At 40.2% G+C, this 24307-nt stretch overlaps 2 protein-coding genes across 4 annotated transcripts in view; one reads left to right on the top strand and one right to left on the bottom strand.

Moving 5' to 3' along the window:
• DOCK8 (dedicator of cytokinesis 8) overlaps positions 1-24307 on the bottom strand; it is a 134401-nt gene that overhangs the window by 65986 nt on the left and 44108 nt on the right. For both annotated transcript variants that reach the window (XM_043515041.1, XM_043515042.1), the window contains 8 exons: positions 23469-23554; positions 21518-21584; positions 20660-20809; positions 19866-19946; positions 17895-18054; positions 17097-17236; positions 16762-16855; positions 15010-15172 (listed from right to left, as the gene is read on the bottom strand). In XM_043515041.1, the coding sequence (XP_043370976.1) occupies positions 15010-15172; positions 16762-16855; positions 17097-17236; positions 17895-18054; positions 19866-19946; positions 20660-20809; positions 21518-21584; positions 23469-23554 (941 nt within the window). The remainder of the gene's footprint in view (positions 1-15009; positions 15173-16761; positions 16856-17096; positions 17237-17894; positions 18055-19865; positions 19947-20659; positions 20810-21517; positions 21585-23468; positions 23555-24307) is intronic.
• LOC119855574 (angiopoietin-related protein 3-like) lies at positions 3897-6773 on the top strand. 2 transcript variants are annotated; one of them, XM_038401882.2, is made up of 3 exons: positions 3897-4557; positions 5117-5227; positions 5928-6773. In XM_038401882.2, exons 1-3 carry the CDS (start codon positions 4063-4065, stop codon positions 6039-6041), a joined length of 720 nt encoding a protein of 239 aa, XP_038257810.1. In that variant the 5' UTR covers positions 3897-4062; the 3' UTR covers positions 6042-6773. The 2 variants fall into 2 exon arrangements, with proteins under 2 accessions (XP_038257810.1, XP_043370978.1); XM_043515043.1 differs by having other exon boundaries at positions 3923-4536.

The following is a 24307-nucleotide window of genomic DNA, read 5'->3' as shown; positions in this document are numbered from 1 at the left end:
TAAAAGCAGCCCTGGAGAGGGCTGTGGCTGGAAATAAGGGGAGTGAGAACAGCGGGGGGAAGCTGTGGCCAGCTCAATCAGAGCCCAGTTGTGGGCTGGGGGCCAGAAGCAAAGGAGTCTCACTCTAGTCTTGGAGTGGGAAGGGCTGGCTGCCTGGGAGCAAGATACCCGAGTCAAAGCAGTGCTAGGGAAGGGCAAAGGGAGCTGGGGAGCTCCAGCCTGGTAAACCCCCCAGGCTGCAGGCCTTGGTAAAGGCCCAGAAAGGTTCTGGGACTGCAGAGGCGCAGCCTGAGGATAGGCAAAAGCAGTAGGTCTTACCCCCTTGCCAGTGATGAGTGGCCATTACAATGCAGTCTGCCCCAGTGAGCGGGGGCTACATAATGACTGGTAGTAGCCACTAAGGCAAGGTGGGTTTAGAGGGTTGGGGAGACCCAGAGCAAAGGGATACTGCTGGGGCAGAACCCTGAGGAAAAGGGCACCAGGAGGGACATGGGACCAGTGCAGGCAACACACCGGCTTGCAGAGGGCGCTCCGAAGGCTGGAAAGAGCTAATTCCCGAGATAACCAGCAGGAGGCGCCGCACCAGTGAGTCCTCATCTTGAGACAGCTGTGGGGAATGTAAAGTGACGATGCAAAGGGGCCACACCAGGGCTTAGGATTTGACCCATTCTGTTTAAAAATAAGCAACTTTTTCCCTCTCTCTTTTTATTTTTTGAGTGCTTTTTTTAGAGATTAATTTTCGTAAGGGATACCTTACCCTATCGCCTCTAGGATGGAGCACTTATGCTGGGCAAAACACTCTGGAATTTAGCTGCAGCCACTGATTTTTGTTTCTAGTTGTGGGATGTCATCTTTAAATTGCTGTACTGTAAACTGTTCCTTTATTTAGCCAGCATTATACAAGCATCACTGCAGCTAAAGACTGAGTTAGCTTTGCCATTATAAACATCTCTATTTGGGTTTATTATCTCAGCAACGTCCACTATGTCAATGTGGGCAGCCACAAACTATGACACATATTGTTGAGGACTGCAAAATGACTCAACTTCCTGGAGGTCTTTGTGCCTTGAACATTGTTGATAAGAACGCTGTGACTTGGCCGATTGCATACACCAATTAGTAATAATCTCAGCATTTCAAAATCATACTGGGGTGAACTTTAGCATAAATGATGTCAGCCCAACTGCAAACTTTCTTCCCAGAATTTTTTTTGAAAGGTAAAACTGTTTTTTCGAACACAGACCAACATAATTTGAAGATGACTTGCATCAGATTTCGAACATCAAACTTGAGGTACAATGTAGTTTAATTAAAAAATAACCACCTACCGCTCCAGATTTCACCAGTACAGGCCTATTCGGTGTTCTTTAAAAATCCTTTATGGGTACTCTCAAGTATTTTTCAATGATGCTAGTTTCACATAGAAATAAATGGGGTATAGCATGATGCAATTACTGTTCTCAGGATAGTGTTAAATGAATACCAGCATCTGGAGATCTAAAACTTTTTTTTTTAAAGATGTAGGTAGTTTCAGGTACTACTTCTGCTCCTAAGTCTCTCTGCCAGGTTTTGTTACTTTCAACTGTATTTTTCTATTTTTGTAAATGCTTTTCTCTCCTCCCTTGCTGCATCAAAAACCTCAACACACACAAAAAACAAAAACAAAAGCCTGGGAAAATCAACTGACTATCCAGGGGAAACATGAAGCCTGACTATGTAAAAGGTAAGCATACTGTTAAAACAGAAGAACATATGTTTCTCTAATGTCTTTCAGTTTTAGTAATTTTAGTTGTGATTTGTAACTATAGCAGGTATAACATTTTCAGATAAAAGTCTGATTTTTAAGTTGAGTTCCTTTAGTGCTAGTGTTTAGACACCATGTTACAAGGTCAAAAATGATGGTAGAAAAATTTCTGTGCAAGTCAAGGTCAAAGCAATATAAATGCTCAACTGTGGAGAAGACGTTTTGATGTCAAATGAAGAGCAAAACATTGGCCAAGATAATAACAAAACAATATTAATGCAAGTCCACAAGACAATAATTAATAAAATAAAGATGACAACATAACATTAATACAAATCTAATTTAATTAGAGTCTCTCAGTAAAATCACCAATTCATAGAAACAACCCTTACCGTGCACATAACACTGACTTGGGTTGGAGAACCCTCTGAAGAGAGATCAACTGTGCTGCTCTGTCTAAACACAATGGGGTCAAAACCTGCCCTGACTTGCACACTGTATAACTCCACTGTGGTCTGTCCTGTCCTACATCTCCATGAAATTTGACTGCACCGACTTGACCATGTTCAATGGTCAGGGCAGAGCAGATCTATCCTCTACTGAAATAAAATATACACAGAGGCTTTAAGACTTTGACCCTCTTGTGCTTAAATGACATTACTCATAATTATTGGTTGTGTTGGTTAGTAGTTCTTCATACTAAATTACACAACTACTTGCGAGTTACATCCCAGTGTGACTGGGTTCCAAATTTTAATCAACAATAGATATGTCTGTGGATGACTAGGACATGAATACGACACATAATAAAATTCAATATACCTCTAGGTAGACACTATTAATACAGAACACGGACTGATATGCAGATGTACTGTGATCACTAAATTAACCTTGTCACTTGCTGCTGATGGTAATAGATACAAATAATGCAGTTATTTAGTATATGTCAATATAGTCTCTAATGGTTCTATTGTTTTCACTCATTATTAGGTCCTCAGAAAAATGGCTGTAAACTTTATCCCAAATTGCAGTTATTTTACTGACCATATAAGCTCATTTTCAATAACTTAGAAAACACAGAAGAAATGGTGCATCAGCAGATTTTAATATGCTACATTATTTTAAAAGTACATGCATAAATTCTCAAGATGGCCATAGTTCTTTAGGTTTTTAAAATATGATTTCACTTTTAATATGGATAATAGCCTGGATAACATTTTCTTATACTTAAAATTAGAGATCAGTTCCGGAGTAAGTGTTCAGATCCAGATTAGGTTTAGGCTGGGGTTTGGGTATAACTCTGTGAGGTCCATCTCATGGAGTTTCCAAGTAACCATCCACTCAAGTGGGTGTTTTGTGGGATGCACAAGAGGCAATTGGTTGTGACCTCCTAGCCCCCATGAATCCAGGAGATCCAAAAGGAAGGCTCATTCACACTTGTGCAAGGGACCCAATGGGAGATGATAATGTTTCAAGTACCATTAAAACCTGATATCCACAGGATAAACCAGGAGTAAGGCCTGCTCTCTAGCTCGACCACCCAAGGGTCTTCTGTGAGTACTAGAAAAAATCGGTATGGGGAATTTCATGGACTTGTACAGGGACAATGTTTGTGGAACCACAACTTTCCTGTTCATTCCATGATCCTAGGATCTAGGTTCTCTCCAGCTGCACCAGCAGAAGGGTTGATCTACTTCCAAATCTAATTGCATTAAATCTTTATTAAATGAACTAAAGGGTTAAATTTCTGATGATCATTAACTCTAGGCTTTAACATACAGCAGACAATATGCTTGAAAGATAACAAAAGAAGTTTCTTGAAAATGTTCCTTAAATAGCCCTCATTTCTGATACTGTTGATAATTATGATGAGATTATTTTGGCCTCGTAAATTTAATAAATAGCACTATCCTTGTAGGTACATGACATTTAATGTAATCTAGTACTTCCCAAAATACTGATAACATGTTCCTGTGTAGTCATATGTATTACGTGATATGATACTTCATCTCACATGCTTCAATATCTTCTTTTTCCCAGGATGTTTTTGATTGATATAATTTCAATGCAAAATATTTTGGAATTCAAAGCAAAGACTCATCACTAATCCTCCAGCTCCCAGTATTTAAACAGCTGCACTTCAACTGCAATAGGAAGTTAGGGGTTAACCTGTGGAATTTGAAAATACTTTGCTCTAATTGTTGATCGCATTCACAGTTTCTCCCACTGTGCTGGGACCTTCAAAGTGGTCCATTTGGAAACTTTTCTTAGATCAGGCTGGCAGATCTGTAGGAGGCTAAACATCTTTACAAGTTGCAATGCATAAAATATTTGTTTTGGTCCTTCTGAGTATTGCACATTCTCTAAACAGTGTAACCAAAGGCAACTATGTATCAAACAAGAAAAAAATGCAAGGTGCCCACTTTCATTATTCCAGCGAGGAAATCCATGTGCTCTCTCAAGGTGTCCTGAAGCTTGGAGATGGGTTAAAGGAGCAGGTTGACCATGCAAAAGAGAAAATTACCTACATCTCTCAACAGCTCAACATTTTTAACAACTCCTTGATAGAATTACTAGAGCAGGTCAGCCTAAATAAGAGGCTGAGAAATAGTCTTATGGAGAAAACTCAGCAACTTGAAACAAGGAACCAAGTTCTGGGCAGGCTCTCTGCAGAGCTCCAGAACCAACTTGCTGAAGTGATGCACTACAGAATGACTTTCAACACCAAGCTGGAATTTTTAGAGGAGAAGATAGAGAATGCCCTAAATTACAAGACTAACACCAGTACTTCAGTGAGTATGACTGACATTATGGTAAGTACTGGAGTTTTTAACACCTAATCTTCTTAATCTATCTTTTAGCATGATTATTTATTCACTTATAGTGATTCTCAGTAAAAGTGGACACTAGACATAGGACTTTTTTTAAATCCATTTATCTATTACCATATGAGCTGAAAACAGGCTTGTCTGTTTTGCTCTGCATTTTTTTCTTTATTTAAGACTTATGTGGTTACATGTAAGCTTTTACGGATATGAGCTGTCTTTATTTTTGTTCATTGTATAGCTTGATAATTACTAATTATTATTCAAAAACTGTAGTGATGAATTCATTCACCACATACAATTAAAAGTGGGACAAAACCTGCAGTCCTTATTCAGGCAAAACTCTTCTTGGCTTTATTGAGAATTTTGCCTGCAGGGGGACTACAAGATTTGCCTCTAAAAATAATGTTCTACTCTATTTCTGATAATTCCTCCAGCTAAAAAAAAGATGCCCCAGTATTTTGCAACCAAACCTTGGAACACATCAAAGTTTTTTGCAGCTTCAAAGTCATCTGTTCTTTTCTCTCCTCCTCCCCCTTCTTCCTAGTCTTTTGTGCAAACTCAAAGCATAAGAATTGATGAGTTGCTTACTGAAGTGGAGCAGCAGCAAGACCAAATTAGTATACAAGATGCACTCATTCAAAAGTTACTGAAAAAGGTAGGCTCTTCATATCGTTTTTTCCCCATTCACCTTTTCACTGCTGGCCTGTGTTTTGAGTTTGGAAGATTACAGTGATCCACTGAACTGGTAACATTATTATTATTATTTATTTGTATTGTGGTAGCACCTAGGAATCCATCATACTAGGCGCTGTACAAACATTATAAAAAGAGAGTCCCTGACTCAAGGACTTTACCTGTTACAGGGGGAAACAGTGGTGATATGTTTTTCCTAAAAGGTAGATGAAAGACAAGAGATCCGCCAAAATTCTTGGCATCAGGAGTTGGAAATTCAAACAATACTAATACCTGGCACTAATCTTCTAAGTACTGTATAAATATCATCAACCTGTGTCACATTCCTGCATGGCAGGAATTTTACAAATGGGATACAGCCACTCGCCCACAGCTACGCAGGGAGTCAGTAGTAGAGCTGATTTTAGAATTCAAGGGTAAAGGGCTGCAGTCTAATGTCTCCACATTCTGCCTGCCCAAAGCATGGAGATGCATACTTGTTGATTAATGGAATCATTTGATTCCTATGCATCTCTGGAAGACTGATGCTCACTTTAGTTCCTATAGAAAGAAACGCTTGTGATTTCCCTGTATACTTTATAAATGACTTGCATTAAGTTTCTGTAATTCTCTCTCTCATTTTTAACCACATTGCATTGTTGTTGTTACTTTTTGCTACACAGGTTAGGCCAAAAATTAAACTAGCCAGACAGCTGAAGACCAATGGAATGAGGAAGAAAATAGCAGATTCTTCTGAGAAACAGAACACAACATTATCAGTACATGAGAGTATATGAAAGACAATCACAGGATTAAAATATGTTACCAGTGATCTGTGCAGTGTAAGTGCAGATATGCTGCTAGGATTTCTATCTTGATTAGATGGATAACATGCAAGAAAGCTAGGGGCTGTCTTGTTCAATAGTTTTTATCTTTGAACAAACTGTATGGACAAGATGCTGAAAAGTTTTTCAAAAATATTGTTATTGTAGTGTGAATATGACAGCTACCTACTAGATTGCTCCTAACAGAAATTTTGTAGATCCGTAAACACTAATTACAAAGCAAATATTTTAAGGTATTAAAAAGAATGAGTGAAAACATTTTTAGAGCAGTGCATCTGAGTTTTAAAAAAAGTGTTTTTAGACATTTCTTAGAACTATACTTTATCATGAAGTTTATGGAAATCCATGTTTTATTCAGTTTCTCAGCTGACTGATTTGACTGCACAGGGATCATCATGCCACATGGTATATAGTTCACCAGTTGTATATTACATAACTAATGCAATTTGTTCTGGCACGTCGAGTGTAATGCATCAGTTGAAAGCACTGTGATACACAAGCTATATTCAGGAGGGATGCTTGTGCCACTAGATTGCTGATTGCTAGACTTTCATTTTTTCATGGTTTGTGTTATGTTTAGTAACATATAATAGAATTCATTATTTTTTTATTTTAGCACCAAAAAAAAAAAAATGCACAGCAACTTCAGGAAACCTTACAAGCAGGCATATGTGTGCGCACGCACACATAGTCACACACACACACTGAACACAAGTGGGGAATGGATAGACCTATTCCTGGATAGTAAAAACAAGAAGTGGGATATTGTGTCAGATCCCCTCTGCCAATAGCAGTGGCTTAAGCACTGCTCTTTCCTGAGATCTATAAAGAAGCAGAGAGGGAGTAAGATGGACAAACATAAATGGGGCCTCTGATGGCAGGATCTCTGAGTGTAATACATCAGCAGGGACCACATTCTTAAACAAAGAGAAATGAAGTTGGGCAATTTAAATCCCTTGGAAAGAAAAACAAACCAATGCAGTGCTAGAATCCCCAGAACTGGTGCACAAATAAAGGAATGGGGAGGGGGCAATCTCTACCCCAGAGAGCAACTGTGAAACTGTTAGCATGGTGAGATGCCCTGCCCCAGGAGTATGACAAAAGTAGGGCAGCTGTGCTCATAAGGCCCCACCACCACCCCGAGTATGCTAACAATGCATGTAGTGTCTGAGAGAAATCCCTCTAATACAGGAACGTGGAGTGTGGGCCAGAGCACAGAAAAGTTCACCCAGAGCCACGTATCAGCAAAAGCTATTGCATCACCAATCTAAAATGTGAGCAAAGCAATGGAAGCTGTGAAGGTACAACACTCCCTGCTCCTCCCCTTAGATCTCAAGGGTAGCATGAGCACAAGAAAGTAATGAAAAATCTTACCTCTCCACAGTTAAAATAAATAAGTGGTTAGCATGTGAGCAAAACACGAGAGCAATGGGGACCATTATGAATGAATTACCTTTTCTTCCAGACTAGACAGAACCAATACTGCTAAAAGCAGAAGCCAAGCAGAGGCTGGGTCTAGAAACTCTCTCCCAAGCACAGGGGATCACAAAACACCCGAGAAAACTATTTAGCAGCTTCAATAAAAACGGAGAGCTTCTTTCAAAATCCTTAAAAACAAAAGCCTAACACTTCCCGTATCAAAAGCACAGACTCCCTGTGTCTGTATTAGCTTAGTGACTGTTGAAGCAAATCACTACGCTCTAGATCCAAAATTTTACCCTGGAAGAATGCAGCATCACTTTCATTTACATTTCATGGAGTAAAAAAGTTATACATTTAAACAACATGATTTAGGCTTTTTTTTTTTGGCTATTTGGAACAGAAAAAAATTCCTGAAATAAATAAATCTTCAGTTGTTTTGTCATTCAGTGTGAAACTACATTTATTAAGGAAACACAGGTATACAACGAAAGGGAGCACTCTGTTTCACAGTGCTGTGATCTAACTAGTGTAAACCAGGAATAATAAAGGAATGGCATTCCACCAGTATAAAAACTAGCATAAGCAAAATCAAAGTCAGGTCCAGAGTCTATAACAAAGATTCTGCCTCTGCTTTTAAACAAGAAAAATCCACTTTTCAGAAAAGCCAGATATTTCTTGTCACCTATGAAAACTTTTGTGCTGGTAAAAAAGGACCTTCAGCATGTGTGATGGGATTTATAGAGCCCACACTAGATGAGGAAGGCAGCGGAAGGATCCTATGTGCAGGGCTAGCCCTGCCCCTCTGGCCTTGTTAATCACATATGGTAGGGAGGAGGCCTTTAAAAAGGAGGAAACTGCAGTCAGCTAGGGAAAGAGATCACCTTGAGCAGGAGAATCATAGAATATCAGGGTTGGAAGGGACCTCAGGAGGTCATCTAGTCCAACCCCCTGCTCAAAGCAGGACCAATCCCCAACTAAATCATCCCAGCCAGGGCTTTATCAAGCCTGACCTTAATAACGTCTAAGGAAGGAGATTCCACCACCTCCCTAGGTAACCCATTCCAGTGCTTCATCATCCTCATAGTGAAAAAGTTTTTCCTAATATCCGATCTAAACCTCCCACTGCAACTTGAGACCATTACTCCTTGTTCTGCCATCTGCTACCACTGAGAACAGTCTAGATCCATCCTCTTTGGAGCCTTCCTTCAGGTAGTTGAAAGCAGCTATCAAATCCCCCCTCATTCTTCTCTTCTGCAGACTAAACAATCCCAGTTCCCTCAGCCTCTCTTCATAAGTCATGTGTTCCAGTCCCCTAGTCATTTTTGTTGCCCTCCGCTGGACGCTTTCCAATTTTTCCACATCTTTCTTGTAGTGTGGGGCCCAAAACTGGACACAGTACTCCAGAGGAGGCCTCACCAATGTTAAATAGAGGGGAAAGATCACGTCCCTCAATCTGCTGGCAATGCCCCTACTTATACAACCCAAAATGCCGTTAGCCTTCTTGGCAACAAGGGCACACTGTTGACTCATATCCAGCTTCTCGTCCACTAGAACCCCTACGTCCTTTTCTGCAGGACTGCTGCCTAGCCATTCGGTCCCTAGTCTCTAGTAGTGCAGGAGATTCTTCCGTCCTAAGTGCAGGACTCTGCACTTGTCCTTGTTGAACTTCATCAGATTTCTTTTGGCCCAATCCTCTAATTTGTCTAGGTCCCACTGTATCCTATCTCTACCCTCCAGTGTATCTACCACTCCTCCCAGTTTAGTGTCATCAAACTGGAGACTTCAGGAGCAACTTTTGGAGCCATGGGGGAACTCTCATCAAGGAGGAAATCTCCACCCCTACCCTACGGGGAGCGCGGTGAACTCCCAGAGAAAGCCTAACAGAGTGAGCCCGATTCAGCAGCCCAGCCAGAGGGATTCCTTGAAAACCACTACACAGATGCTGTACTGTTGGCACTAATGTTGACCCTTTTCTCCTTTGAGGGGCTCTGGGAAGAAGTTATTCTCAGGTGCACTGGGGCATTTAACTTTCCTTTAGATCCCCTATCAGAAGGGCTTTAAGAAGGCCCACAAAGGGCAGGCCCACTTGAGGCCTGTGTAGGAGGCACCTAGTGTCACTAACTGGGCATGGCCAGGGCCTCCCCCATTTGGGAGAAAAACCTAAGGGGACTCTTTTACTGTATGTCATAAAAATAAACCTAAGGTTGGGAGTCTACTACTTGACCTAGAACTTTACAAAAAGTCCATTGATCTATCAGAGACAGGTATTTCATTGATGGTTCCATCCTGCACACATACAGTCAGACTTCAAATTTACCAGCTTATAACTGTAAAAAACTTCCATTCACTTGTGTACTTTATCCAAATAAATATGCTGTTTGTGTCACTATTTCTACCTCTGTCCAGGGTAACATGCTAATAAAGGATACAAATAATTATACCCTAAAATTATATTCTGTTACAATATAAATCCATAGCACTAGGGTATAAAGCTGGCATAGTGTTTTTTGATTGGTTGGTTGGCTGGCTGGTTTATTTTGTTGGCTAGTATCTGTGAGTTTAAAGATTTGATGTTACTTGTGCTAATTTGTATTTGCCCTTCTAATTGTATAAACCACTTGAGTTACAGAAATATTTGAATGAAATGCTGAAAATTGAGAAAGAAATTCATTTCCATCTTCTTTCACTCATGCTTAAGACACTGCAACTTTCCTCATTAAAATGTGTCTGGGTCTACAGTGAAGAAACTGCACCCTCAAGTGGCTGAACAGCACAGATACACAGTAACTATACTGGAATAACGACACTTCTAAAGCATTTTTACTGCTAAAATAGCTCCACCAAAACCACTTACTGAGGGTTAATTTTTCTACTCCCGTGAAATTTTAAATCTTTACAATGAGATAGGTCACACGTCTCTTCATCCTTCAGCATTCTTTACAAATTAAGGGCCAAAATTCTCCTCTCGGTTATACCAGTGCAGCCCCACTGAAGTCCTTGGGGTTGTTCTTGTACGAATGAGAGGGGGCTTTTCCCCTATGTAATTAATCTGCAATCATGCAGCCTGATCCTGTGGAGTGCTGAGTGCCCTCACTTCCCATCGGAGTTGAGAGTGCTCAGTACTTGCAGGAGTAACCCTAAGAAATCTATGCCAAGGCCATATAAACTGACATGGGTTTCAAAAAGGGTCATTTTTGTGTGAATGAGTTTCTTACATTGCAGATTTCCAAGCTTGAGTTCTCTCTTATGCATCTGTCTTTGAGCACAAGTATGTGTGGAGTGGGTCCTCAACAATTTGAGTCAGGGCCCTACCAAATTCACGGCCATGAAAAATGCATCCCCAACTGTGAAATCTGGTCTCCCCCATGAAATCTGGTCTTTTGTGCACTTTTACTTTAGCCTATACAGACCAGCATTTCTCAAACAGGGGGTGGTGACCCAAAAGGAAATTGCAGGGGGTTGCAAAGTTATTGTGTGCTGGGGGGGTCATGGTATTGCCACCTTTACTTCTGTGCTGCCTTCAGAGCTGGCCGACTGGAGAGCAGCAGCTGTTGGCCAGGCGCCCAGCTCTGAAGGCAGCATCCAGCCAACAGCACTGCAGAAGTAAAGGTGGCGATACCATATCATGCCACCCTTACTTCTGCACTGCTGCCTTCAGAGCCAAGGGCCCAGCTCTGAAGAAAGCAGTGCAGAAGTAAGGGTGGCAATACCTTACCATGCCATCCTTACTTCTGTGCTGCTATTGGTGGTGGTGTTCAGAGCGAGGCTCCCGGCCAGCAGCCGCCACTCTCCAGCCACTCAGCTCTGAAGGCAGCACCGCCACCAGCAAGAGCTACACAGAAGTAAGGGTGGTAATACCAAGACCCTCCTACAATAACCTTGTGACCCCCCTCCCTCAAAACTCTCTTTTGGGTCAGGCCACCTAAAGTAACACCACCGTGAAATTTCAGATTTAAATATATGACATCATGACATTTATTATTTTTAAATCCTATGACCATGAAATTGACCAAAACAGACTGTGAATTTGGTAGGGCCCTAATTATAGGGTAATAATGAGAAGGATAGTCTTGTAGTTAAGACATTGGACTGGATTCATGAGATCTGGCTCAGTTTCTGACTCTGATGTAGATTTGCTGTGCGACTCTGGGCAAGTCACTTAATCTCCCTGTGATTTATGGCCCATCTACACTGGGAACCTGCACTGGCATAGCTACAGTGTTCAGGGGTGTGAAAAATACACAAACCCTGAGTGATGTAGTTAAGCTGACCTAATCCCCAGCGAAGATAGCACTAGGTAGATGGAAGAATTCTTCCGTCAACCTAGCTACCGCCTTTCAGGGAAGTAGATTAACTACCCTGATGGGAGAACCCCTAGTAGCATCTACACTGAAGTGCTACTGCAGCTGTATCATTGCAGCATTTCAAGTGTAGACAAGTCCTCAGTTTTCCATCTGTAAAATTATGAAAATATCTTCTATCCTTTGTCTGTCTTCACTATGTAGATTGCAATGTCTTTGTGGCAGGAATTATCTCTCACTATGCGCAAGAACAATGCCCAGTACAATGATGCTCACTCCGATCTGAGCTGGGGCCTCTGGGTGCTACTGTAATACAAATAAACAAAACAACAATACTAAATAACAATGAACTATTACTCCTATGTTTTCACCTATCCCCTCTCTCATACAATTCAATTCAGCTAAAGACAAGGATCAGTACAAATGTTGATATTAAATATCAGTTAATTAACTAGGTTACTTAACATACTTTGGCAAGAGACAAACACTAATCTCAGACTATGTAGACTTTGTCTACATAGATTTCTTAGGGTTAAATTCTACCTGGTCTTTGTTCACCCTCTCTCCCGCCTTCAGAGAACATGGGTCTCTGCCACTCTCCTTCAAAAAGGAATTAAACTTCCTATTTCTTTATTCATGTTCTTTTCTCCCTGTGACTCAGGAACCTCTGGTTGTCAACTGGCCAGAGATGCATAGGTCTTTGCAAGGATTCCCTGGGTCAGATATATGCATATTAAGTTCAACAAAGGGTGGCATGTAAGGTCTTTATTAAGAGCCAGTAGCCCACTAGTTGTCACAACCATTCTGAAATGTACATACAGATAGCATTGCAGGAGTTAAGCATCTATACTGGAAATTATGTTCTCAAAACCCTGGAGTTAAGGCAGTTATCCAGAGGCAACAGGTTCCTTTTGAGCAGGAGATAGCAAATGCTTCTCTCTCCATCTGTCTCACAAAGGAAGCCTAGTTGCATACAGAACGAGATGCTGATTAAAGGATTGCAAAGTGAACAAGAGAGGGAGGCCTGAGGAGAAAAAAAAACCAAAACAATCAGCCGCAGGTGTCCTGGTTATGAAAAAGAACAAAGGACTGTCCTGATAGTACCAAAGGTGCCAAGAAACACCCTGCATCTTTCACCGAGGAGGCAAGCGGACAGTGGGACTTGCCACATGAAAGGGTGATCACAGCCAAGTCCAGCTGCAAGATGCTGGGAGGACTTTGGGGAGCATTGCTCTATAAAACAGAGAAATACCTACTTAATTAAGTCTAGGCTCTAAAATGCACGTAAGCTTTTTATTTTACATGTAATCTTTTGTTTCCAGTACTTCTACTTGCTCTTACTCGAATCCCTGTACTTTGTTAAATAAACTGCTATTTGTTTTCACTATACTCTTATTTAAGTTCTGTGTGTTAAGCGGAGCAGTGATCAGAGCTGCAACTGGTAAGCCAGGGTGCACCAGTACTTTGGGAACAGCTAATCTGGGAACATAGAAAAACAGGGGCTGGGCACTCCAAGGAGATGCTTGGGGTTGGAGTGTGCCTGTAGTTAACCTGTAGATAGAGTGTGGGGCCTGTGGAAGCTTGGAAGGAAGTGCTTGTATTGCCTGTGACCAATGGAGTAAGAGAGCTGACCCACAGCAGGCAGAGACAAGGCTTCCTTATGCTAAGGAGAGGTGGTAGCGAGGTGTCTCACAACCCTGGTGTGACAGAGTGCAGGCAATGGAAAGGTGAACCTGCACTCAGATCACTTAGAGGCCAACTAGTTCCACAGAGACAGCTGACTGAGGTAATTAGAGAAGCAGGCTGGTGGGCTGGGTGAGATACAGAGCCAATTAGCCCATCAGCCCCAGGCTGGTAAAGAGGCACAGGAAGGAAATGCAGAGGGGAGTGAGAGTGGGGAACAGGGCTAGCTGAGCCCAGAGGCCTCAGGAAGGGAGAACTCTGTTCCCCTAAGGTCCTGAGGAGAGGGCCAAAAGGGCTAAAGATATTTCAAACAGACTGGTGCGCGGGGACTGTACTGGTGGAGAGCACTCAAAAATAAATGATGCTATGATTGCACAACGAGTAGATTCTGGGCAGAATCTGTGGGGCAAGAAGGCTGGAGTGAAGACGCACCCTATGACACTTGGGTACCCCCAGGAAGCGTCACGCTCCCTGACTCATTTGTGACAGTCACATCTCCCCTGCTAATCAAACTGGCCCTGCTGTCCAAGTCCCAGTCCCATACAGTATGCTCTGCTGTTGATTTTTTTAAAAAAATCTGCAATACATTCTCTCTTCCTTTCATCAAAATTCAAAAACAAATACAAACATTAGAGCTAAAACTGTACATAATCCCAGAACATACCTTGAGTCACAAATCTCCAGCCTGTGTATTATTAGCATTACCATACAGTACATCAGTGTGTTGAAGAATATTCCCTTGATATCATAGCTCATTTGGGATTAATGTGTTGCCAGGCTAGTAAGAAATGATGGAACCTATTTTGATTTGTACTCTTTAGAACATCTACCTTTTTAAATTAGTTAGAACAGACTAATACATTTTATGAAGTGATATGATATAAGAAGGGATCTTATTCATGGAGTATACAGAGCAATAAACTGCATCTTTGGATAGTTAGATGACACATAGCAACTACAAAAGCTGTTCAGTACAAATACGCTCCAATGCTGTGAATGTTACTCCTATTATATGACAAGATAAAGGATACAACAAAATCACAAATGAAAATATAAGTAGTCTTGCGTCATGAGTGTTTTAAAATTCTAGGCCTCTGTTCTCCATGGATGTCAGTGGGATTTTATAGTTAGAAAAAGAGACTGGAAGTCAGAACTCCAAGGCTAAGATTTTTAAACATGGATGCCTAAAGTTAGGTTCCTAAATCCATATACAAGCAGCTATGTAAAGTTGCCTGAGTACCTCGTGAAGTCCATGAGAGCTCCTGGTTCCTCAACCCTTTTGAAACACATTGCGCAGGACATTTACAATTGGACTGGAGAACATACTGCAGAACATATAGTAGGGATCCGATCTTGTATTGGCTAATGAGATTAAAGAATGGTTGTACCTTTACAGGCTGAGATAACCTAACATGCTTTTCAATTTCTAGTTTCTATGAATCGGAGAAAAATTATACCATAATCATTTTTGAAATATGGGTTTAACAGTTTTCAAAAAAATCCATTTTTCTTACCTATAAACTGTGTGGGGAACATACACTTCTCGAACTGGGAACTCCAAAATCTCCTTCTGAGGACGGTTACGGTTTTCAGGAAATGGTTTCACTTGTAATAACTCAGGGGTGAGACAGCAACTGAGGACTTCTGAAGCTGGGGAGATCTCCAATTTAAGTAATCCTTAAAAAAATTACATGAAAGCTCAGCCCACCATTAAAAATAAGTAATGAAGAATAAAACTAAACCAAATATGCATAAGGTCAAAAGAAGTAACTAGGAAATAGGAATTTGGGTTTTTAGTTTGAGGGCTGCAGGAGAAAGAAATTTTGGTTGGAGAAAGTATTTTATTATTGGATACACAGGGAAGTAACCCACATAGATCCCTACACATCAAGATTAAATCTCTCTTCAGGTTTCATCATCATCATCACAGTATATCCAAAATGGACATGGCCTCCTTTCAGGTTGAGCACTTCCCAGATTGATCTCTGGGAAGGTCCTAAAGGAGATCTCACTGGATATTCAGTTTATGACCATCACTGGCAAGCTTATCATGCCATTGAAGCTTTTGGCACCCACATTATCCCCATCCACGTAGTGGCATTCCTTGGCACATACACTTTGGAATTTGTTGGTCTTCCAGTCTAATAATATGTCCTTATCAAGAAAGCCACCAAAACTGATGGCGTTTCTGATGGAGGTGGTTTCTGGGTTCAGCTCCAATTATCCTAATTTCTGATCTTGTCCTGACACTTAATATATGGAGCAGCTGATAAAGACAACAAGACTCTTTGCACATTCACATGTAGACAGGAAAGAAGGGATACCATACACTGAGTTGACTTTCTAGTCTCATCCATGCAAAAGGGATAACATTTGTTAAGGATTTGAATTGGAAATAAAGTAGTAATGCTCTCTCTAGCTTTGTGCGCAAAGCAAGCACTGCCTTATTTAAGATAGTAAAATGAGGTGCAGATCTTCAAATATGATTTTCCATATTTTTTCTTGCTTGCTGTGACCAGCAGTGAAATTGTTAATCATGGTAATATTTAAATTGTCATAATTAAACTTAATATTTAATACTCTATTGAGATGAATGAGAGCAGTTCACATCTCCCAGAGCTGCTCTTTCAGGCTGTCTACAGACCCAGGCAGTCATTCCTGAACTGGTTACATTCAGTTAACTTTTTAGAGGTTTTCTTAGCAACCACAAGGGCTAGAGACATAATGTATTGTAAATGAAAGCTTAGAATCTGGAGCTCAAGGAAACCATCACAAAAAAGCACCAGTTGGTCAAGCTTTTGTGAGAAGCCAAATTCAGTCTCTCCCTCTGCTTAATTAACACTGAGTCAATTAAAAGGAAAGGAGAGTAAACATTTTAATCACCCAACCCAATCTCTGATCCCCATTCTAACAAGGTATTAGGGAACCAGTAAGGATCTTGAGATTCTGCTTTAATCCCATTCTCTTCAAAAACTTCATGTAAAACCAAAAAACGGAATGAACGCTTTGTAAATTATTGATAAAAACAAACTAATTTAGAATATAAAACTAACTATGAATCTCTGTTTGCCAGGATGAACAAATTAGCAGGTCAATAATTAATGGCTGGCTTGATGAAGTCATTAATAAAATAAAGACGTTCCCTTGTAACACAATTTATAGCCCTAAAAACCACAGGGATAATTACACAGGAGGGCTGAGATTTTTATTGGTGTTTACTGGAGTTAAGTGCCTATATCTCATCCCATCCTAAACACATTCCATACCTGAGATGGACTTCACTCTTCTCTGCAAGGAAGAAGATCTCTTGTAGTCAGTTAAAACTTTGAATAGGTCTTCGTCACTAAGTCGGTCTCCTTCCTGTCAATAGAAAGACAAATTAATTCTGCTATAAGGGTGCATCATATTGTTACCTACTTTCATGAATTAGATAAGTCTGCAAGACAAAGACTGAGTAGGTAACTCTGTGTTTTGTATGAATTATCCTTTTGTTCCCCAGTTACAACACTGAGCAGCATTTTTTCAATTCAGTTTACTTTAATACATGTTTACCAGCACAATATAAAACTCCACACACTCTAAAATAAAGAGCATACTGTACCTGTTTTATAAAGGTGTTGACATTAAAAGTGCTCCCTTTGAAGTTTGACACAGCATAATTGTCCTCTGAATTGAGGCTCCTCTCAGAAAGTCTTCTACCTTGTAGCATCATCGTTCTTCTGTCACCAGTAGTTCCTTTCCCTTCAAGCATAAATTACATTTTAAAAAATTCATCTTCTTTTGTGTCAGTATAAAGTCTACCATAAAGCATGACAAATATACCTGAATTTAGTACTAAAACACCACAAGCACCCTGTGATCTCAGGGGAACAGCAAAAGACCTTAACTTTGTATTTTCCATCAACTCAGTGTAAGGCTATGTAAAAAAATGTAGTAAGTGCAGTATTTATTCTGTTGAGAGAATATCATTGCTGCTGCTGCACAATGCTATTCGTTCCTTTAGCCCATAACATGACAGGAAGTGGGGCAATCTGGTGTGCACTGTTGTTGGATTGGGCCTTCTATTCATTGTGGAAGACTTAAAAGGATTGATTTTTCAGCAATCCTTTATCAAGAGTAACGCCACTATAGTCAATGGGATTCCACTGCCATAAAACTGGTGTAGAATCAAAGTCAGGGCTAGAATGCGTGCAGTGGGAATATGTAGATCATGCATAAGATCACATTTAGGGGGCTCCAACTGATGAGCATGGCAACTTGTGAGGGGAAAAGGAAGGGAAAGCTGAGCAGTTCTTAATTACAAAACTGTTGTCAAGAGAATGCTCTTGACACATTGGTACCCTAATAACATTGCTACTAAAGCTTCACATTGCATTGATTAGATTATTAAAACTATTACCATTTAAACTTTCTGCTTCAGACATTTCTCTTTCAAGCGTTGCAACGTTAAAGTAATTGGATAAGTTTATGGAAGTCCAGGCGAAAGGCATCCGGTATTTCCCCAAACGCTGACAGAAGGACTCAGCTTGAGTTTTCAGTTTCTCAATCTTTTCTTTGCTCTAAAATAAAGAAAGGAAAATACAACATATTAAAAGGTCTAAATTTGACTATGACTATGTGAAGGCAATTTTCAATGTGTATGCTCAGCCTCCTTCAATTCTGCTTATACAGGACCCAATGCAATGACTACTGAAGTCAAGGGGAGTCCGTATCATTGTACGAGACACATATTATACAAGGTTAGCTCAAGTTCATGCAACTACAAAGACTGTTTCTCTCTTTCTGGATGAAATTCATCTTTGTGAAGAGAGCCACCTAAAGGCTTAGACATCACTTAAGTCAACTTACATCCTCAAAAATGGGACTTACGTGTTGCATAGGCATTTTACTGACCCTCTGCACAGGGGTGAGCTTCCTCCTCTGTCTCTGAAGAGCCTCACCACCATGGTATCTGGGAGGTAGTGTGGTGCAGGCAACTCACTTCATATACAGTAGGTTACTGATCTGTAGTCAGATTACAACTGCTTTCATGTGACTACTGACCAGGTCCAAATTTGAACTAGTGACCAGAGATATAAGATAAAGTCCCCCCATAAAGCTGAGTAAATAGTACCCATTATATAAAGAGTCAGTAATTATATATTTACAGTTGAGTGTATAATATGCATTCTTGATATTCACCATAACAAGTCAATAGATGTCATTGTTATACATACTCTGAACAGTTTCATCATAATTATAACCCTTCTTTGTCTGAAATTGACATTCGAAGGCTTCACTAGCTAGGGGTGTGATCCCCTGCTCATGTACACCTACTCATGCTCGCTTTCATTGAGCTAGTGTGAGTATAAATAGCAGCATAGCTGCAGTAACACAGGTAGTGGCAGTGGAGGTACAGCTTGGCTATGCTGTGTACATACCCACCAATTTCAGGCCGTGTCTCTGCTGTCCCTACCCCGGCTACTGCAGCTACACTATTACAGCAGAACCTCAGTGTTACGAACACCTCAGGAATGGAGGTTATTCGAAACCCTGAAATGTTCGTAACTCTGAACAAAACATGGTTGCTCTTCCAAAAGTTTACAACTGAACATTGACTTAATACAGCTTTGAAACTGTACTACGCAGAAGAAAAATGCTGCTTTTAACCATCTTAATTTAAATGAAACAAGCACAGAAACAGTTCCCTTGCCTTGCCAATTTTTTTTTAAACTTTCCCTTTATTTTTTTAGTAGTTTACATTTAACACATTACTGTACTGTATTTGCTTCTTTTTTTGGTCTCGGCTGCTGACTGATTACGTACTTCTGGTTCCAAATGAGGTGTGCGGTTGAATGGTCAGTTTGTAACTCTGAAGTTCTACTATATTTATATTCATGCTAACTCAATGAGAGCTAGCACAAATATTTGCACCCCCTACTCACAGCGTAGATATAATCTAATGGTGAGATACATTTAGAAATCCAGAAAACATCATCATTCCCCTTCTGAGAGGTAAATAATGATTAACTGAACCAATAAAGAGACATCTGATGAGATGGTGCCTAACTGCCCACATATACAAATCGATGATTTACACACACAAATCAGTGATTTGTGTCCACACATGGTGCAAATATTTGTGCCCGCCAAACTTTGAAAATTCAGCCCCTGGTTGTTTAACATTGCTCAAAAAACTTTCCAGTTATTGATTTTGGAAGAAGCAAACAATAAAAACATACATCATCTTCTCATGATTTTTTTAGCCATTCACATGAACCAAGATTCCATTAATTGTTTTGCAGATTCTATTTGCAATATCAATTCTTCTTACTTCACCCTGCCCCCCCACTTTGTTAGCATTTAACAATCTTGACAGTATCATACTTACCTTTCCACCCTCACTTTCTTTTAGAACCATGTAGGGTTCGGCACAGTCTCCAATTTCTCCTTGCTGGAGGACTTTTTCAATCTATCACAACATAGTAAAAGCATGAAAGCGATAAAAGGAAAACATATATGAAGAAAAATACAATCTTTTGCTTTTGCTTTTCTGTAAGTATGAAAGAGCTGGGCTATTTCACAAGGTTAGCCCAGTACTAATACTATTAATAAATTAAACAAATACATAATATAAAATGCCTGTGATTTTCTCTGTGGAATAATCCATCATAGTAATTCTCCCAGCTCCAAATCAGTGCTTAATAAGGAAGCAAAAAGAGTGTCACTGCATGAGTACTCAACCAGGGAAAAGCTAGTGTATCCTAAATGAAAAAAACCAGCTCATACCAACCTCATCTGAGAGTTGAAAAAATACATAAACATACCAAATCAACACTAACTGGTAATTCACTGAAAGCACTAACTGTAATTCAAAATCAAATGGCTTATTTTGTTTTGTTTTTAAACTTCTCTTGGACAGTGGCACAGAAAGCTATTAACATTTATAGGAGTAGTACACTGAGCAGCAATATAACTGTCAGTTTGTGTGACAGAGATGTAAATAGATTCCTACCCCTGTGATATCAGTGTTATCAGAATATCTCTAAACAACTAAGCAACAAGAAATTCTTGTTGGTTATTACTACCCTCTCTGAAAACTTCATCTTCCTGAACCCAAACCATAGCTATAGTCAGAAAACATTAATTAGAAACCAACAGAATGATACAGCCATTGCTACATACCTTTACTACTAGGTAGATATCAGAAGACGGGTAAGTGACAGAAAATACTGCAGATCTTGCCTGACTAGATGAGTCAGTGCAGAGGGTGTGAGATCGTAAGAATCCTTTGAACTGTTCTGAATTCAGGTCACAATGAAAATTTTCAGAGATCTTTAAAACCACAAAAACCAAAATTCCCATATAGTTATTTGTTATCATCCATTGCAAAGCAAAAGTGTATCAAAGGATAAAACATGAGAACATAAGAAGGTAAGATACAAAAAGAGTTAGAAAAACAGTAGCCAGAACTGCAAAATCAATACAGAAACGCAAGTTTGCACGCATGTAAAATTCCTGTTGATTTAAATGGATACAGGATTAGATCATTATTCCACAAAGTGCTGAGCACCCCTAAGCTTAATGGGCCCAGTGGAGTTGAGACCACTCAGCACCTCACAGCGGACTCAATATATTTCAGGACTAGGTCCTTAATTTTACACAGTGAAACCAGTTTTGCAAAGAGGGGTTCTGTAAAGAGGAGATCATAAATAGCCATAGAACACATTTTTGTGCAATGTGCTCCATGTAAATTGAAGATCATCTGCTGCAAGCATTTCATACACATGAATTCCAGCTGAACAAGCACGACAGCAGATTTTTACCTTACTTCCAATAAACCAGGGTAAATTGCCCAGTTTTGGCAACATACCATAAATTGTAACTTCAAAAGACAAGTCACAAAAGAATAATATAAAGTACAGAGCCAAATGTCCCAGCATTTTCAAATTTCAATGAAATTCAGCTGAAAAAAGAACGGACTGTTATTAGCCAATACACTATTAATGTTTTGTATTGTCCTTTGCTCTGCTCTGCCCTTACCTTTTTCCTTTCTTTTACATCATAGAGGGCTATGCATGCAAACAATGGTTCTATTTCTATATCAAATCTGTTGAGGAGAGAGACACAGAACATTAATACTTCATTCTTGTGACTGTGCTTATTCAAAAGTAAAGGCTCTATTTTAGCTGCTGGTTCCTTTATGAGGAAAGGAGAGACGGGCATAAGACACAAAGTTTGGATCCAGATCCCAGCTCTCCCAAACTTTGGAAGATCTATGGGTCTGGGATTTTTTTAAGGTTTAGAAAGACAAGGTACCTGATTCTCTTGTCTGTTAAATCTGCTTTGCACTCAGATGGCATTTTCTGCCTGGTAAAGGATTCCTCCAGTGTGGGAGACTCCTCCTTCAGTGGCACATTGATTCCTAACCCACCCCAATTCCCAGCCTCTGGTGTAAGAGATGTGCTTGGAAGAAAGGGGGCATGAGCAGAGCATTCCTACACTCTGATGATCCCTGACCGCCACAACAGCTTTGGGGGCTGTTGGCAGCAGGACAATTTACAATGGCTTTGAGATTGCTGTCAACTAAGCATGCAGGACTGATTCTTGTTAGTCTGATGTTGTGGGAAGATGTGGTTAAGTTGCATTTTCACCTAGGCTAATGTCATTAATTTAACTCAGTGTTAATCCCTATGGATATTAGTCACATCTCTGAAGATCTGGTTCATCTTCAAATAAGGGATGATGCAATCATGACTCTTGCCATGCTGAAACGGCATTTGGCAGGACTTTCACATTCACTATTTCTTGAAATTAACAATCATTTCTGAAGTAATGTCCTCTAGTAATATGTAGGTGCACACACAGATGACTCCAAAAGGAGCAGGAGACAAATTGGCTATCTGCTTGTACTTTCTCATGTTTTCAGAAAAACAATCATAGCCATGGATAACAAAAATTAGCACATTCCTGGCACAGATTGCTTCCCTATAAAAACCAAAATTCCCATATAGTTATTTGTTATCATCCATTGCATCTATTTAAAAAAATCCAATAACACACACACAAAGACCAAATGAGTTTGCTCTTATTACATAGTTCGGGTGGTTTTTCCCGCATAATTTTCTTGACCGTCTGAACATTTCTTTAACCACAGATGGACAATTTTTTTTACAAGTATCAGCCTAAGAAAGAACAAGGAATTCAAATGGACCTTTGACATTAAAGATGTCTTATAATGGGTGCTGGTGAAATATATTCCAACTGATATACAATGTGACAGGGTCAGGCCAGATGGCTATAGGAGAGTAATAGAAGGCAGATATATTAGCCCCAGGTTAAGTAGGTCCCTTTTCCCTGGGTAAGGTAACAGGGAAGGTTCCAGAACAATCAGGAACCTTCTGAAGACAATTAAGACAGGCTGATTGAAACACCTGCACCCAATCAAGAATCAATTAAGGCAGGCTAATCAGGGCACCTGGGTTTTAAAAAAAAGGAGCTCACTTCAGTTTGTGGGAGCAAGAGGCACTAGGAGCTGAGAATGAGAACGCGGATGTTGGAGGACTAGCATTATCAGTACAAGCATTATCAGACACCAGGACGAAGGTCCTATAGTGAGGATAAAGAAGGTGTTGGGAGGAGGCCATGGGGATGTAGCCCAGGGAGTTGTGGCTGTCGCACAGCTGTTCCAGGAGACACTCTAGACAGCTGCATTCCACAGGACCCTGGGCTGGAACCCGGAGTAGAGGGTGGGCCAAGGTTCCCCCCAAATCCTCCCAACTCCTGGTCAGACACAGGAGGAGTCAACCTGGACTGTGGGTTCAGAAAAACAGCCAAGCTGAGGGCTGCCGTGAAGTTCCAAAGCGAGCAAATCTGCCAATAAGCTCAAGACCTACCAAGGTAGAGCAGGAACTTTGTCACAAGTTTTCTACACCACAAAAGAATAAGCATGTGATGGTCACATGAATCCTGAGAGCAACAGAAAGACACTTACTTCAGTGTCTGCAGCTTCACCAAAATCCTGTTTCCCAGATGTTCCTTTGGGCAGTCTGGAACCGGTCGTATCTCCACTGCATCCTCCTATTATTAACCACATTATTAGGCACTTATTAATTACGTATGGAACTCTTACTCAGTGTAACCAGACAATTACTATAAACAAACTTATTGCAATGTATTGCCTTAATTGAAGAGTGTTCCCCCTCACAAGGAGAAAAGTAAAAACTGACATTTAATTTGGGGCTGGAACCCACTACTATTCTGTGTTTGTACAGTGTCTAGTAAAATGGAATCAAAAATAATAAATTTAAACAGATTTGGACTTTTGACCACAATGCCTGTATTTTCCACACAAAGCATTTAAAATAAAGGGGGCCACATGGTAGCATTCCCACACTGATCCTAGCACAAAACACATCCAAACATCCCCTTCCATGGGTGTAAGAGAGTTGAAGACTTTATCATCACTGCAAAAAAAGATGTGATTTTCAAATCAGGAGACCTATCTCGATACAAAATCCTAATGGAGACAAGGCACAGGTAGTTTTTAACCTATATGAAGCTAATCAAGGTTGACACGTTTTTGCTCTGAAGACTCAACCTAATCTTCAGTGGACTTTTTTTTTTAAACCTCCTATTAATTGTTTACCTATTAATGGGAGGTACCTAACACATCTGTAAAGGGCTAGAGTGGATGCTCCCCACACATTTGTTCCCCTAGAATAAAGAATGTTTGTAGCCTTCTATACTGGGGTGAATTTCACTGGTCCTTAATGCTTCAGCTGGTATCACACATACCCTATCCCATGTGGAAGTTAAGGGATGGGTGAATCA

Source organism: Dermochelys coriacea, chromosome 5 (genome assembly GCF_009764565.3).
Source record: "Dermochelys coriacea isolate rDerCor1 chromosome 5, rDerCor1.pri.v4, whole genome shotgun sequence".
Classification (NCBI taxonomy): domain Eukaryota; kingdom Metazoa; phylum Chordata; order Testudines; family Dermochelyidae; genus Dermochelys; species Dermochelys coriacea.
This window is presented reverse-complemented; position numbering and strand designations above follow the sequence as displayed.

What these genes read in the sequence shown, in the direction of transcription:
- LOC119855574 (XM_038401882.2), top strand. Translation starts at nt 4,063, where the DNA reads ATGCATAAAATATTTGTTTTGGTCCTTCTGAGTATTGCACATTCTCTA. An exon ending in TGAGTATGACTGACATTATG is followed by an intron (nt 4,558 to 5,116) that starts GTAAGTACTGGA and finishes CCTTCTTCCTAG; the next exon opens with TCTTTTGTGCAAACTCAAAG. An exon ending in TTCAAAAGTTACTGAAAAAG is followed by an intron (nt 5,228 to 5,927) that starts GTAGGCTCTTCA and finishes TTTGCTACACAG; the next exon opens with GTTAGGCCAAAAATTAAACT.